The 16,005-nt window shown below is 41.6% G+C and overlaps 1 protein-coding gene across 1 annotated transcript in view; it reads left to right on the forward strand.

The window, feature by feature from the left end:
* The window catches only part of LOC116811695 (diphosphoinositol polyphosphate phosphohydrolase 3-alpha), a 1,532-nt gene extending 923 nt beyond the window's left edge, over nt 1–609 (forward strand). Inside the window, exon 2 of the mRNA XM_032756962.2 lies at nt 573–609. Within this exon, the coding sequence (XP_032612853.2) occupies nt 573–609 (37 nt within the window). The remainder of the gene's footprint in view (nt 1–572) is intronic.
* The last annotated feature ends 15,396 nt before the right edge of the window (nt 610–16,005 follow it).

The following is a 16,005-nucleotide window of genomic DNA, read 5'->3' on the forward strand; positions in this document are numbered from 1 at the left end:
AAATATTCTCAGCATCATTCTTGTATTGCAATCATCTTTCTGAATGACTGTTGGCCTATTAGAATATGAACTTTTCGAGGACTAGGACCCCGACTGAATCCTCCCCCATATCCTCAGAGCCTAGCACAGTGCCTGGAATTTGGAGACATTTGTCATTGATCCACAGATTACAAATGTCTACTACAAGTGTATTCTCAATTTCTCAGCTTCATAATGTACCTGGGACAATCTGTTATTCCCTCAGGCTCTCATCTGGCCTCACAGTGAAACTGCATTCGATAATTCACTGGAGGCTTTTCCAATTCAAAATGGTTGATGAGCCACAGTAGGTGCTCAATAAGTATTTGTTGATTAGAGGAATGGATGAACCAATAAAACCCTATTAATAAGAATTTTTTTTTTAGGTGAATGGCATAGATGTTGTTCAGATTTACTTTGAAAGAATCAAGTATGTGAATGGATGGATGAATGGAATTGTGAAGCACAGATGAGCTCTTTCACACTCCAAGGACACAGCTCATCCTATGCTTTTGGACACTTCTTCCCTGTTTATTACAATGACTATTCTCCAGGTTGTTGCACTACCGCTGTATCTGTACAGAATTCTGACTTGGCACCTGTGGCCTTTTTTGTGCTTTTATGATTATGTGTCTGTATTTCCCAGCAGATTATATGCCCTTGAATGCAAGGAACTTGTTTCCTTAGTCTTTTTTATATACCTAGCATATAAGATATTGCTTAGAATATGGTAGACATCACTGAAGATTTGTTTCAGTAGTTCATATTTTGTAATGATACTGAATGGTTAAACAATCCCTTTCTAATCTGTCTAGCATATATGTGACTTTTGTTTGTCAAGTATCACACAACTGCTTCAAGGCAGCTGTGAGATACTAGAAAGCAAAAATTCTTACTCCTATGTCTGTGTCATCCCAGATGTGTGCCTCCAGATGGCAGTATACTACACTATCTGTAAAATATATTTGCAAAGCCAGGCACAGTGTTATGCATCTTACTCAGGAGGCTGAGGAAGAAGAATAGCTTGAGCCCAGGAGCTTTAGTCTAGCCTGAGGAATATAATGAGACTCCATCTCTTAAAATATTTGCCCAAACATTGAACCTAAATTTGACCATGCCCCTAGAAATAATTCCTAATCTTTAGAAAATAGAGAGGGCAGAGAAACATTATTTTACACCATGGAGATGAGATCAGCAGAATCCAGACTATACGAAACTACAGGACACAGACACATGACCTAGTTTCTTCTGTAAATAACTTGCAAGGATGAAAGATGGAGGATGAACCTATAGATTTAAAGAGACTTAAGAGACATAATTAACAAATTGTATGGATCTTATTTGAATTGTGATTTGACCGAACTGTAAAACGAATACATTTATGGGACAATCGGGGTAATTTGAACATTGGTGGGGTATTTGGTATTAGAATAATCGTTTTATCATTATGTTAGAAAGAAGGGTCCTCATCTACATTCTCAAACATTTGTGGCTGATATGATTCTTGGAATTTGCTTCAAAATAATAAGTCTGGATGTTAAGTGCATTGGAAATATTGATGAAACGAAATTGGCCTTGATAATTGTTGAAGCTGGGTAATGGCTAAAATGATGGTTCATTATATATGTTCATCTCTATTTTTGTATGTTTGGCATTTTCCGTAATAAAGTTTATAAAAATAATTACTGGAGTTATTCTTATTAAGCCTAATATATAAGGTAGAAAAAAAGGAAAAAAATTAGATTGTTTAAAAAAGGTTGGCTGTGGCATACTGCTTCTGGCCCAAGAGGTCGAATGCCCAAAAAGAAAAGGGAGAAATACCCTGGAGTGGCTAGCAGTTCCCTTGATGTAGACCAATGTTAGCAGTTTTTTCTTTTAATTTGGCCCACTGAAATAGGAAAAGCTAAATTCTTATTTATTCATACTAGAAAATAAGAATGGATTCTTATATACTGTTGAGCAGGGGTTTTGATAACACCTACATACCAGTTCATACAAATGTGAAAAATCAAAGAGGTGGAGTCTCCAAGGAGAACGTTTATGGAATTTTATAAAAACCTACATAAGCCACTTTTTGAATAGCTTTTAGGGGAACAATAGCTGTAAACTTGTTAGTTGCACATAATTAAGTTTAAAGTTATATTTGAAGGTAGGTAAAACAGGAAATTACGCAGTTAACATTCCTGACTTCAGTGGACCATTCTGCATTTCACAGATTGCAGATACTCCTTCAGTTCTGGACTGTGCTTAAAATTCTGCAAAGGGTAAAATTCTGTAAAGGCTGTGCTTACATCAACAAACATGGTGTCTGTCCTGATGTTTTTGTGAGTCAAGAAGGAACAGGCAGAAAGTGAGAAGAGTATTAAAGGTCCCTCCTAGGGAAGATGAATTCCTTCCTAAGTGTGAAGTACTGAAGCTGAAGCTGCCCCTTCTACTTCTGTTCTTTAGTGTGTTCCAATCCCAAGAGCAAGCAACTCCCCAGAACCAACTGTTACTGGGAAAAGGGGAGGTGAAAAGTTTACCTTAGAGCCCTTTACCAGTCATAGCCGGACAGAGCTTTCAGTTCCAAGATTCCCCTGTGAGAAGGCACCATGATATACCAGAAAAACTTTCATCAAGTTTTCCCTGGAAATTGTTTTCTAATTTGAGTCTACTCTGATTGTAGCAGATTTTTTTTTGGGGGGACGGAGTCTCGCTCTGTCACCCAGGCTAGAGTGCAGTGGCATGGTCTCGGCTCACTGCAAGCTCCGCCTCCCGGGTTCACGCCATTCTCCTGCCTCAGCTTCCGGAGTAGCTGGGACTACAGGCGCCCACCACCATGCCCGGCTAATTTTTTGTATTTTTAGTAGAGACGGGGTTTCACGGTGTTAGCCAGGATGGTCTCGATCTCCTGACCTCGTGATCCACCCGTCTCGGCCTCCCAAAGTCGTGAGCCACCGCGCCCGGCCAGCAGATTTTTTTTTTAAGTTTAGAGGGAAGCAGAGCCAGGGAAGCTGTAGTTTGGTGGATGTAAATTAAAACAATTTAGTGATTCGGAATCCAACAAGCTATAGCTCAAGACTGTCTTGACCAGAGGCTGTATGGCCTCTGCCAGATTAGTTTACCTCTCTAATTTTCAATTTTCTCATCTGTAAATTTGCAGTAATTACAGGCCCTACTTTTGTAAATCACTGCTTCTGAGAAGCCCTTCTTGATATTTTTTGAAAAAGTTCTTTTTTCATAGAGATGGGATCTTGCTCTGTTGCCCTAACAGGAGTGCAGTGGCATGATCATAGCTCATTGCAGCCTCAAATTCCTGGGCTCGAGAGATCCTCCTGCCTTAGCCTCTAGAGTAACTGGGACTACAGATGTGTACCACGACACTGGCTTTTTTTTTAGTTTTTGTAGAGATGGAGTCTCGCCATGTTGCCCAGGCTGGTCTCAAACTCTGGGGCTCTAGCCATCTGCTTGGCTTGGCCTCCCAAAGTGCTGGGATTATAGGTGTGAGCTACCATACCCAGCCCTGTTTTGTCATAGTTCTTATCAAAAGTATACTTATTAGCCTGAATGTCTCTGTCTTCTTAATTCTGAGGTCCGCTAGCTCTGAGACCCAGACTGGGTTGTCTCTGTGTCCTGAGTCAGGCACAGAGCCTGGAATATGGCATCCCACAGATGTTCCTAACACGTTTATTATATAAATGGTTGTCACACCTCCTCCTTGTGAAAAACACATAGCTATTATTTTGCCAGGTATTTGTTTACCTGAAAATATGAAAAATGAGATACCATAAGACTGTGATCTCTGATCAAGTTTCTCTTTAAGTTTCCCTTTATTGGGAAGAATATTTCATCTATAAACCATGCCTTTATTTTTCAGGATTTTCCAGTACCAATATATTCCTGACTTCTTAGCTTCATAAAGGACTGTGTGATATTCCCTTAGGTGCTAAATTGGCCCACAGCTGCATTTGATAATTCACTGAAGGCTTAAAGCTTCCCAAATACAAATGATTTAAGAACATGGTAATCCTTCGGTATTTATTTAATGTAAGAACCTTTGAATGAACACAAGTATCCTAATTATTTTAATTTACAGGTAAAAAACATAGACAGCAATTAGGATTATATGGTAACAAGCTCATATAGACAAGGCTAAAGCCTGACTGATTTGACTGGTAAAGATACAAGGAACCACTTTTAGATTGAGACAGTTTAGTACTTACATAAACAGTACAAAGAATGAACCAAAGAGGCCAACTCCCCAGGTCCTTGTCTCATATGCCTAAAAGACAACAAAGAAACAAAAGGGGCTAGATGACTATAATGCAAGTTGAGGGATAGTCCCTGGCTGAGGAGCCAAATCTATACTGCGGCTGAGTGGCTATATATTCTGCAGCTCTATTCTAAAAGGCACAGGACAGAAAGTTCCACACCTCATCAGAATCTGGTAAGTGATGAGAAATTCATTCAAGACAGCCTCTCAGGAGAGAGAGGGAAGTGACTGGGAGAAGGCCTTATAGCAGCTCCTTACAGCCTCTGATCTTCTCATGTTCTGGGAGGATCACAAAGCATTTAACCAAAACTCAGATTAGCTGCAGTTCAAGCCTATATGGATATATGCAAGGGTGCCAGGCCATCATGGAGGAGCCATTCCCCTACAACTCCACTATCCTTTCATATATCCACCTAAGGATTCTTTTTACAAACATAAGCCACCTGTTGTGGCCACTCTGAAGATACAGAATGGGCCCCATGCAAAATTTGGTTTAGATACCAAGAGCGATAATGCCGTATACACATCAACAGGGTATTCAAAGGTTTATTACTCGCATAATGAGGCTCTTTTGGGAGAGCAAGGAAGGCTTCCAAAGCTGATCTGAAAATGTCTTGATAGAGCTAGGAAAGGAGACTAGCTTACAGTTTTTATGGTGGTTAGGGGTGCTGGGGTGAGGGTTCCAATGTGCAGCTGGGGACTTGCATAGTTTGAAACTCCTTTCAACAACAAAGGAGAGAGCACTCAGGAATTTCATTAGCTTGTCCAAATGCAGGGCTTAAGGAGAACCGAGGTGAGGCTTAGATGCTGTCAGCAAACATCCAAAAAAAAAACAAAAAACAAAAAAGAGAGAGAGACAGCTTCCTTATTACAATTTACTCCTGATGTTCGAAAAATAAAATGTACTATGTTTTTGTAATTGAATTTAAACAGATTTAAATAATCCATTATGGTGCTCTATGAGGTCTGTAGCCCGATACCTGTAAGAAAGATGAAAGTTCCATCAACTGTCTCATTCTAGAGCTCAGCATTGTGTATTCTGGGAAGTGAAATGAATGTCTTGGTTGCAATAAATGGCATCTGGAACTCTGATGGCAGTAACGAGTGTCTTAATGAGGCCTTGTATTATAGTTTTATTGTATGTAAAGGCATGTGTGGTATTGACTTATATTTTGGTATCTGTGAGGCAAGAGATTCCCAGAGTTCCATACCCCAAAAGAGACACTGGATAAGGAATTTATGTTGCTGCCATTGTCCAAACCAGACAGCCATATAATTGGCAATAACCTAAGGGTCTAAATATTTACAGAGGGGGTCAATTAGTGACCCAGGCATCCACTGCTAAGATAATAGCCTGAACTTTGGCCAATTGTACTGATCCTTGGGTCCAGTTCTTTATCAGAGACATCCTAACTAAGGGATAAAAAAAAAAAAACAGCAACAATCCACTGAGCTCCATTATGTGTGATTATGACAGTGTATCCATAAAGTGGACAAACCCCCATTATTCTTCATTCAGTTGATTCTACAGGGGTCCCCAAGTAGCCAAAGGGTCTGGTAAAGGGGTAGCCTCATCCAGCACCATGGCATCTGGCAAAGGACAGAGGACAGGGGAGGCCATCCCCACCTGTAAGTGTGATACGCCAGAGGGCCCAGGTTTGGTTCCTTCCTGTAACAAAGAGACTTTGGTGGCTGTGATGAGTTTGTAGGGTGCTGCTTCCAAGACCCAAGGCATAATTAGCTGGAAATGGAAGGTCATGAGCTGAGTGCCTATGAAAGCCTCTATTTCCACAAGACCCCAGTATGTATCCAGCAGTTGCCACTCTAACAATATACAGCATAAGACCTAAGAAGGCAGTTTCTTGCATCAGAAGGTCATGGACAACTCATGGCCATCATGGATGGTACAAAGACTCCAAGAGGCATTAGAGGAGGATGCAAAAGCCTCTACAGTGAAGAAGTCTCAGGGTGGGCATGGCACTAATATGGTTGAAAAAATTCTAGAATATTTTGCTGGGAGGGGGTCCCACTCAAGGTGGGCCTATTTTGCAAGTAATGGCATAAATGGGCCAAAGTAAAATTTGTAAGTGAGGAAAATGTTACCTCCAGTACTCACAAAAGCCTAAATATGTTGGGCAAGCTTTAATGTTGACAGGCATGGAACACCCTCAGTTTACCAATATTCAGGAATTTAAACAAGGTAGCAAGGCTTTCTGCCCTGTGTGGGGCAATAGTCCGTCCCCTTTTTGTGAGCTCTTTCTTAGAATATTCGTATGTCCTGAATGAGTTTTCTAAAGAATTCTCTTAGAAAAGGATGCCATCAATGTGGTGTCACATCTGTGCTCCTGGAGAAAGTTAGATGCATTTAAGGTCTTGCCTGCAAAGACTCTGTGAGATAGCAGAGCTGTTGAGGTACCCTCTAAGTAGCCAGGTAAAGGTGTACCATTTCACTTTGGAGGGGAAGGAAAATGGGCCGAGAGGCTATTGAAATACACACTAAACAACGTATTAGCCAAATATACAATAGCAAAACATTTATCAGTTGCTGATTGGATGGAGTCAATAATTTCCATTGTAATCATAATTAGGGGGTCTAATTGCTGGGACCACAGCATAAAGGCTGTGGTAATTCATCAAGAAGTCTCATTCATTCTTTCCAAGGTTAGGAACGGGCCAAATTAAGCTGTTAACTGGAGAAGCATTGGATATAATCACCCTCCCTCTTCTCTAAATAGGCCTTGTAAAATGGGTTGCAATCCTTTGAAGGCTCTGTCTTGAGCTAAGAGCCATTGTCTTGTCAATGTCTAATGGACACTGGGCTCCCTTAGCTCTGTACATTGTGGGGGAGTTTTTCATGGACTCCATGCCCACTATTCGATATTTTAGAGCAATGGGTGCTATAACCATGGGGAATTTAGTCAAGACAACAATTATGATGGTTAAATGGAGGCATACATGTTTGTCCTTTATTTTATATTCAGTAACTACCCTAAGATTACAGGGCTACCATGTGTATTAGGGTTCTCCAGGGAAACAGAACCAATAGGATGTGTATACATATATAGAAGCAGATTTATTATAAGGACTTGGTTCATGAAATTATGGAGGCTGGGGTGAGTCCCAAATCTGCTATGTGGACTAGCAGCCTTGAGACCCAGGAGAGTTCATGGTACAGATGAAGTCCAAAGGCAGTCTGTTGGAGTATTTCCCCTTGCTCAGGGAGGTCAGCCATTTTATTCTATTCGGGCCTTCAGTTGATTGGCTGAGGCTCACTCATATTGTGGAGAGCCATCTGCTTAGTCAGAGTTCACTGATTTAAATATTAATCTCATCCCAAAACACCCTCCAAGTTGACCTATAACATTAACCATCACGAGTCCACCCCTCGTCAAACTGGCACCCATACACATCTTAAACCATACTTTATCCCCCCAAAAAGACAATAACAAGGCCATACTTTTTACTTAACATGATACAACTCTCCTGCATGCAATGGAAAGTGAATAACCTTTTCCCCAGGAGAAGATGCAAAGTCTTTGCATTTAATCTCTTTGATATCTCATAAGTTAAATACTATGGTAAAAAGTTCATACATTTTGTGTTACATGAAAAGGAGATCAAGATAGAGAAGAAAAAGATATTTGCTACACACACACACACACACACACACACACGCATGCAAACACAAACATATAACAAAATAAGGTGGAAATACTCATAGTGATTGCCATCTTCATTTCTGTAACTGGTCACACAGTAGTAGCTGGTATTTATAATTACCTTCTTCCACTACTGATTATGTATTCCCTTTGCCTTCAGCAAACACCTCACCTGGTCATAGTTCTTTATCTGGTAGGGTGACCCAAACCTTCATTCCTAAGGACATTACTAGTCTTACTTGAATTAGGTTGCTGTAGTTTACCATTGATTTTAATTACAAGACATGGTAATACTAAGAGATGCCCTGGCGGATCCTCCTATATTGCAGACATACTCTTCCTTACCTCCTTTGAGGAACAGCAATCTGATTTCCTTAGTAGTCAGAATTACTCCAGCTATCAGAGTAAGTCTTTTCTTTACCTGTTGATTCAAAGGCATGAGGATCCCAAAGTGGCCAGGTGGCAATCTTAACTTCCAGATCAATGGAATAATTGTATCTTCTGGTAGAAGCATTCCTCCCTTTGGGCATAAGACCTCTAGGCCAGCAGAGTATAAGGTTGTGGGGAAAGGAAGCAAAAATTTTGCTAGTGGGTCACAAGGCTTGTTACTGACTGGTGTCACTCCCGTTTCCCTTCCTTGATTACTAGACCTGTGAATCCTGGCTGTTGGAGAAACAGCACCATATATTGGACACTGATTCAGTGCATATATATCCTCCTAGAGAACCTTCCTCTAGCCCTGCAAGGTATTGTCACTTAGCTTGCAATCTTCAAAATGTCACTCCACTGTTCTGTCAAGCCAGGTACTTCAAGATGATGGGGAACTTGGTAAGAGCAGTGAATTTCATGAGCATGAGCTCATTTCAGCACTGCATTTGCTGTGAACTTAGTTTCTTGATTAGAAGCAATACTGTATGGAATGCCATGACAGTGAATAAGGCATCCTTTAAGTCCACGGATGGTAGTTTTGCAGAAGCATTGTAGGTAGTGAAGACAAACCAGTATCCAGAGTAAATGTCTATTCCAGTAAGAATAAAATTCTGCCTTTTCATAATGGAAGTTGCTATGGTTTCAATGTCTCTCCAAAATTAATGTTGAAACTTAATCCCCAATGTGGCAGTATTGAGAGATGGGGCCTTTAAAAGACAGAGCCCTCATGAATGGATTAATTATTCATTCATGGATTAATGGATTAATAGGTTATCATGAGAGTGAAACTGGCAGCTTTATAAGAAGAGGAAGAGAGATCTGAGCTCCATGTGAGCACACTCCTCAGCTGCCTCAACATGTGATGCCCTGCACCACCTTAGGCATACAAAAATAACCTCTACGAGAGTCCTCACCAGCAAGAAGGCTTGCACCAGATGCAACCCCTTGACCTTGAACTTCTCAGCCTCCATAACTGTAAGAAATAAATTTCTTTCCTTTATATATTACCAAGTTTCAGGTATTCTGTTGTAAACAACAACAAAAATAGTCCTAACACAGAAGTAGTCCAATGTAACCAACCTGCCATCAGGTAGACAGCTGATCACCCTAGGAAATAGTGCCATATTGGCAACTTGGTGTTGGTCTCTGATGCTGGTAGTTTGGGCACTCAGCAGCAGCTGTAGCCAGGTCAGCCTTTGTGAGTGGAAATCCATGTTGCTGAGCCCGTGCATAACCTCTATCCCTGCTGCCATGGCCACTTTGTTCACAAGCCCATTGCATGATGATGGAGTGACTGGGAAAAAAGGCTGACTGGTATCCACAGAACGGGTCGTCCTATCCGCTTGATTATGAAGATCCTTCTATACTAAGGTCGCCCTTTGTGAGCATTCACGTGAGATGAAATATCTTCACATTTTTCACCCAGAGAAGTCTATCCACATAGCTCTTTCCCAACCTTGCTTATCACCAGTTTTCCAATCATGTTCCCTCCAAGTCCCTGACCATCTGGCCAAAGCATTGGCTACGGCCTGTGAATCAGGATGTAATCCCATGTCTGGACATTTCTCCTTCCAAGAAAAGTGAGCAAAAAGTTGTATTCCTTGTAGTTCTGCCCACCGGGTAATTTTCCTTCACTAATGTCCTTCAGGGATGTTCCAGGAAGGGGACGTAGCACTATAGCTGTCCATTTTTGGGTGATGCCTGCATATCACGCATAATCATCTGTAAACCAGGTCCAAGCCTTCTCTTCCTCTGCCAGCTGATCATAGGGTATTTGTGTCTCCAGGGCCTGGCTGGGCATGATTTTATTTACACACACACACAGACACACATACACACCCCACTTCCACTTCATGGAGTGCTGCAGTGCACACCCAACTTGATGACCTAGTGGATCAAATAACACTCATTTTATGAATAGCAATTCAGGTCCCATGGTAACTTGGGGGCCCATGGTTAATTGTTTAGTCTCTACTAAGGCCCGGTAGCAGGCCAAGAGCTATTTCTCAAAAGGAGAGTAGTTATATGCAGAGCATGGCAGGGATCCTCTCCAAAATCCTAAGGGCCTGCACTGTGATTCACCTATAGGGGCCTGCCAAGGGCTCTGTAGTAGTCCATTTTCATGCTGCTGATAAAGACATACCCAAGACTGGGCAATTTACAAAAGACAGAGGGTTATTGGACTTACAATTCCATGTGACTGGGGAGGCCTCAAAATCACGGTAGAAGGTGAAAGGCATATCTCACATGGTGGCAGACAAGAGAAGAGAGCTTGTGAAGGGAGACTTCCATTTTAAAAACCATCAGATCTCATGAGACTTATTCACTATCATGGGAACAGCATGGGAAAGACCTGTCCCCATAATTCAGTTACCTCCTACCAGGTCCTTCCCACAACATATGGGAATACAAGATGAGATTTGGGTGGGGACACAGCCAAACCATATCAGGCTCCAAACAGCATCTCTATCTGCCACTGTCACTTCAAGCACCATTGGATCTGCTGGTTCATATGGCCCAAGTGGCAGAGTAGCTTGCAGAGCAGCCTGGACTTGTTGTAGAACCCTGAGTTCCACAGTCAAGCAAATTAACATGCCCATCATCTCAATTTTGTTGTTGTTGTAATAAAGATACCTAAAATCTACTTTCTTCGCAAATTACCAGTATATGATACAATATTATTAACTATAGTCCTCATGTTGTACACTAGATGTGTAGACATTCATCCTACATACCATAACTTTCTATTACTTGGCCTACATCTTCTCTATGTTCCTCTTTTTTCATTGCTGGAGGGGCCAGATGCCACAACTTATCCTTCACCTTAGAAGGGATATCTTGACATGTTCCACACCACTGGACCCCTAGAAATTTCACTAAAGAAGGCCCCTGAATTTTTCTCAGATTTATTTCACATCCCTGGCATATTAATGTGTTACCAATAAGTCTAGAGTGGTTGCTACTTCTCATGCACTAGGTCCAATCAGCATAATATAGTCAATGTAATGTACCAGTGTGATTTCTTGTGGAAGGGAAAGATGATCAAGATCCCCACAAACTAAATTATGACATAGGGTAGGACAGTCAATATACCCCTGATGTAGGACAGTGAAGGTATATTCCTGGCCTTGACAGCTGCAAGAAAACTGCTTCTGGTGGGCCTTATGGACAGGTATGAAGAAAAAGGCATGTGTCAGATCAATAGCTGCATATCAGATGAGATGTGTTAATTTGCTCAAACAATGAAACCACACTGAAACAGCAGCTGCAATTGGAGTCACCACCTGATTAAGCTTATGATAATCCACTGCCATTCTCCAAATTCCATCTGCCTTCTGCACAGGTAAGATATTTGAGTTGAATGGGGATGTGGTGAGAATCACCACCCCTGCATTTTTTCAAGTCCTTGATGGTGGCATTAATCTCTGCAATCCTTCCAGGAACATGGTATTGCTTTTGGTTTACTATTTTCCTAGTGTATTAGTCCATTCTCATGCTGGCCAAGTGTGAACTGCCCAAGACTGGGTAATTTATAAAGGAAAGAAGTTTAATTGTTCACAGTTCCACATGGCTGGGGAGGCCTCAGGAAACTTACAATCATGGCAGAAGGGGAAGCAAACACGTCCTTCCTCACATGGTGGCAGGAGACAGAAGTGCCAGCAGGGGATATGCCAGATGCTTATAAAACCATCAGATCTTGTGAGAACTATCACGAGAACAGCATGGGGGAAACCACCCCCATGATCCAATCACTTCCTACCAGGTCCCTCCCATGATATGTGGGGATTATGGGAACTACAATTCAAGATGAGATTTGGGTGGGGGCATAGCCAAACCATATCACCTAGGTAGAGGAAGTTCTAGCAGCTTCCTACTTGTCCTTTTCCACCATAATAGCCCTTACTGCAAAAGTCATTCTTTGGGATTCTGCCAGTTGCTGAGTATATCTACACTAATTATTCATTCTTAAAATGGGAAAATAATCATAGGATGGACTCAGGGACCCACTGGGCCCACTGTGAGGTGGACCTGAGCTAAAACTCCATTGGTCACCTGACTTCCATAAAACCTTACTCTGACAATGATGTTTTAGGCCTCCTGGAATTAGTGTCAGAGCCAATAGTAGTCCCTGAAAGGTCTGATTATTTTCTTTTCTCCTATGCACAGTTACCCTGGCATAAGGCTGTAGGTTCCTTTGGGAAAGGTTGGGAGACAGAGTAATAATATTCATTTTTTGGCAGTGTTTCAGGGTCCTTCCTCAAGGGGATCTGGCCTCCTTTTCAATTCAAGAGTTTCTGTGTCTGTGAACTGGCTCATATCTGAGAATTGATTGAGGAGCTGTGACACTCTTTTTATGATTCAGGTTACACGTTTATTAATTTGACCTAAAGTTTTCTGCTTATACAGATCAAACATAACTTTAGTAGACTTCTGTCTTTGTCCACTCAGACTGCTCTGATAAAATACCATAGACTGGGTTGTTTTAACAACAGACATTTACTTTTCATAATTCTGGAGTCAGACTCTTTATTATATGACCCTATCAGATATCCCAATTACTTGTACTGATTATACCAAATCTGTTCTGTTTGCCTTAGGCAACATTGAAGTAGAGTGACCATGACTATAACTCATGGTAGGATGATTGAACCCATCTGCAGGATAGACTTCAGCCACTTGTAGTCAAGGCAGTTAAATATATAAAAGCATAGAAAAGAGCCCAACAATAACAAGATGAGGCTAAAGGGAATCATATCAGTGTACAAAATATTAGTCTTATTATTGTTTCAAGTGGAGGCTATTTCTGGATTCAGTGGATGTTAGGAGGTTTCTGAGAATTCTTAGATTGGGATTTCTTCTTGGCCAGAAATTAAGTTGAGAACGGTGGGAACATGAAATTGGCCAGATGCCCTGTGAACAAGAGCTGAGAGAGAGGTTAATGGTCTCCTTCAAACTCTTGACCATTCAGGGTCAACAGTGTTTTCTCCCCACCATTCATGGTTGTGACTTGTTTCTGCTGTAGTCACGTCACTGTTTTTCCGGTCTTCCAATGTTTTACCCACTCCATATCTCTGACCTCATCCCTATGTGGTTTGGAAGTTTCTTCTTTGTATTTCTTGTACCGTCTAGATTATCTCACACTCCCTGACATGTGGGTCATGCCAAGATCACCTTAGGATTGGTCATTTCATATTTATGATCAGTACCATCAATGTCCGTAATTGCCCAAATATAGCCAGATGGCAAAAGAAGCATTAGGTTAGTCTCCCACCCCCACAGCTTACAAGTTCTAGCAGCTTGATTTCCCAGGAGTAGGTGTAGGAGTGAAAAAGTAGAGTGAGAGGAGAAAATTATGGTTTGTATTTTCTTACTGCCAGCCTGGACTTCCTTTCCCACTCTTCAGCCTCATAATTAAACATTTTATTTAAATAGGAGTTACCCTTCTGAAGAATTACCACATTTAGAGCCCAAACTGCCTGTCTTAAGTGTGTGCTCCACTGGGATCTGAGCCTTGGTTAACCAGTTGTCTTTTTCATTTTCTCCTTTAAGAGCCCACTTTATCTTTCAGTGGCACCTGCTGCCTGGAAATGATATGGAGCATAAAATATCCAGAGAATATCTATATGGCTGCCCACTGTTTGTTACTTTTTGCTATAAAGGCAATACCAGTGTCTGACCAGATGTGTTCAGGGAATCCAAATATGTAACATAGTCCATCTTAGAGTCACTGAATAGTATGGCCCCCATTTGCTAAGTTGATAAGAATAGCAACGCCATGCCTGAAAAGTTGTCTATGAAAGTCAATGTTCAGTGGTAGCCTCAAGAGGAGGATAAGATGTACATATTTTCCAGGATTGGCCAGGTCTGGTACCTCTGGCTATGTGTCCCAAAACTCCCTTTGCCACTTGGTTGTATAGCTTTCAGTCTGAATACATCTGCCAGGCTTCAAGTCTTATGTTCTGGAATCAATAGGTCTTGTTTTTATTTTGGCCCAGTCCTGAATTGTAAATAGACTACTGTACCCCATGTGATGTTATATTCAGGTGGATGCCCTACCCAGGTGTCCTTTTATGGGTAGTACAGATTTGATCATCTTGCTGTTGCCATTGATGTTCATCTTCAAAGGGTCCTTTGTCGTGGGCATCCCTGCTAGTCATTAACAGAGGTTGTGGTCCTGTGCAATTTGCTGCTATGTTGTTTGTCTCTGCTGGGACTGAGAATTGATCATCTAGTCATCCTACTGCCAGTTACTACACTGCCAGACTCTTGACTTCTGCTTATAAGTCAATGAAAAATATAACAGGGTGCATTCTGAGGGATGTTTTTCCAGGGAAAACATCATGAAAATATATCACTAAACAGACATCCCTTTTCCACGAGCAGTTACAGTACACAGTTTTATTTGGAGATGCAATGCAGCAGTGGCCCAGCACATCTCACTGGTTTTGAACTTAGCTGAACCATCTGTAAACCAGGCCCAGGTGTCCTCAGGAACCTCAGTGTACTGAAGCACTCAAGAAGCTGAAGGTGCTGGCACAGACCCCACATCTAAGACAGCCTCATCTAAAACATGACCAGCCAATATTTCATGTAACTGTGAGGCTCCATAATGCCAAGCTTACTTTTTCCTGGATATACAACTTCCACTTAATAATCGATGCTTGTTGGGTGCTATAGTTTGAATATTTTTGTCCCCTTCAAATTTCATATTAAAACTTAATCTGCAATGCAACAGTATTGAGAGATGTGGCCTTTGGGTGGTGATTGAGTCATGAGGGTAGAGCTGTTATAGGATTAGGTGCCATTATAAAAGAGCTAGATAGAGGGAGCTCATCCCTTTTTTGCACTTCCACCTTTTGCCACGTGAAGACATAGGGTTCCTCCCCTTCAGAGGATGCAACACTTACCAGACAACCAAACATGCCACCACCTTGATGTTGGACTTTCCAACCTCCAGAACTGTGAGAGAATAAATTTCTATTCCTTATGAATTACCCAGTCTATGGTATTTTGTTATAACAGCACAAACGAAGACATTGGGCAACATCTACTTTGTTGATGTTCTCCTTTCTGACCCACCTCACAGTAGAAATGTCAGGGTGTCACAACACCTGCTGCTGCTTTGTTAGTCTCTCAGAGTCCACCAGCAACCAATAACAACCAGTAATAGGCTGACAAATGGACTATGCCAGGTGGTCATGCCAGCCAAGTGCTGTGTCCAAAACCCCAGGAAGCACCATTGCCTAGTGTATTAGTCTGTTCTCATGCTGCTGGTAAACACATACCTGAGATTGGGCAATTTATGAAAGAAAGAGGTTTCAGTGGACTCAGAGTTCCACATGACTGGGGAGGCCTCACAATCATGGCAGAAGTCAAGGAGGAGCAAGTCACATCTTACATGGATGGCAGCAGGCAAAAGAGAACTTGTGCAGGGGAACTCTTCTTTATAAAACTATCATGTCTTGTGAAATTTATACACTATCATGGAACAGCATGGTAAAGACTTGCCCCCATGATTCAGTTACCTCCCGTCCCTCCCACAACACATGGGAATTCAAGAAGAGATTTGGGTAGGGACACAGCAAAACCATATCACCTAGTGACCACATTGTTTTGTCATAAGCTCCTGTCTGTGTAATTGTCAAT

This window comes from Hylobates moloch, unplaced genomic scaffold, assembly GCF_009828535.3.
Source record: "Hylobates moloch isolate HMO894 unplaced genomic scaffold, HMol_V3 SCAFFOLD_7, whole genome shotgun sequence".
NCBI classification, from domain to species: domain Eukaryota; kingdom Metazoa; phylum Chordata; class Mammalia; order Primates; family Hylobatidae; genus Hylobates; species Hylobates moloch.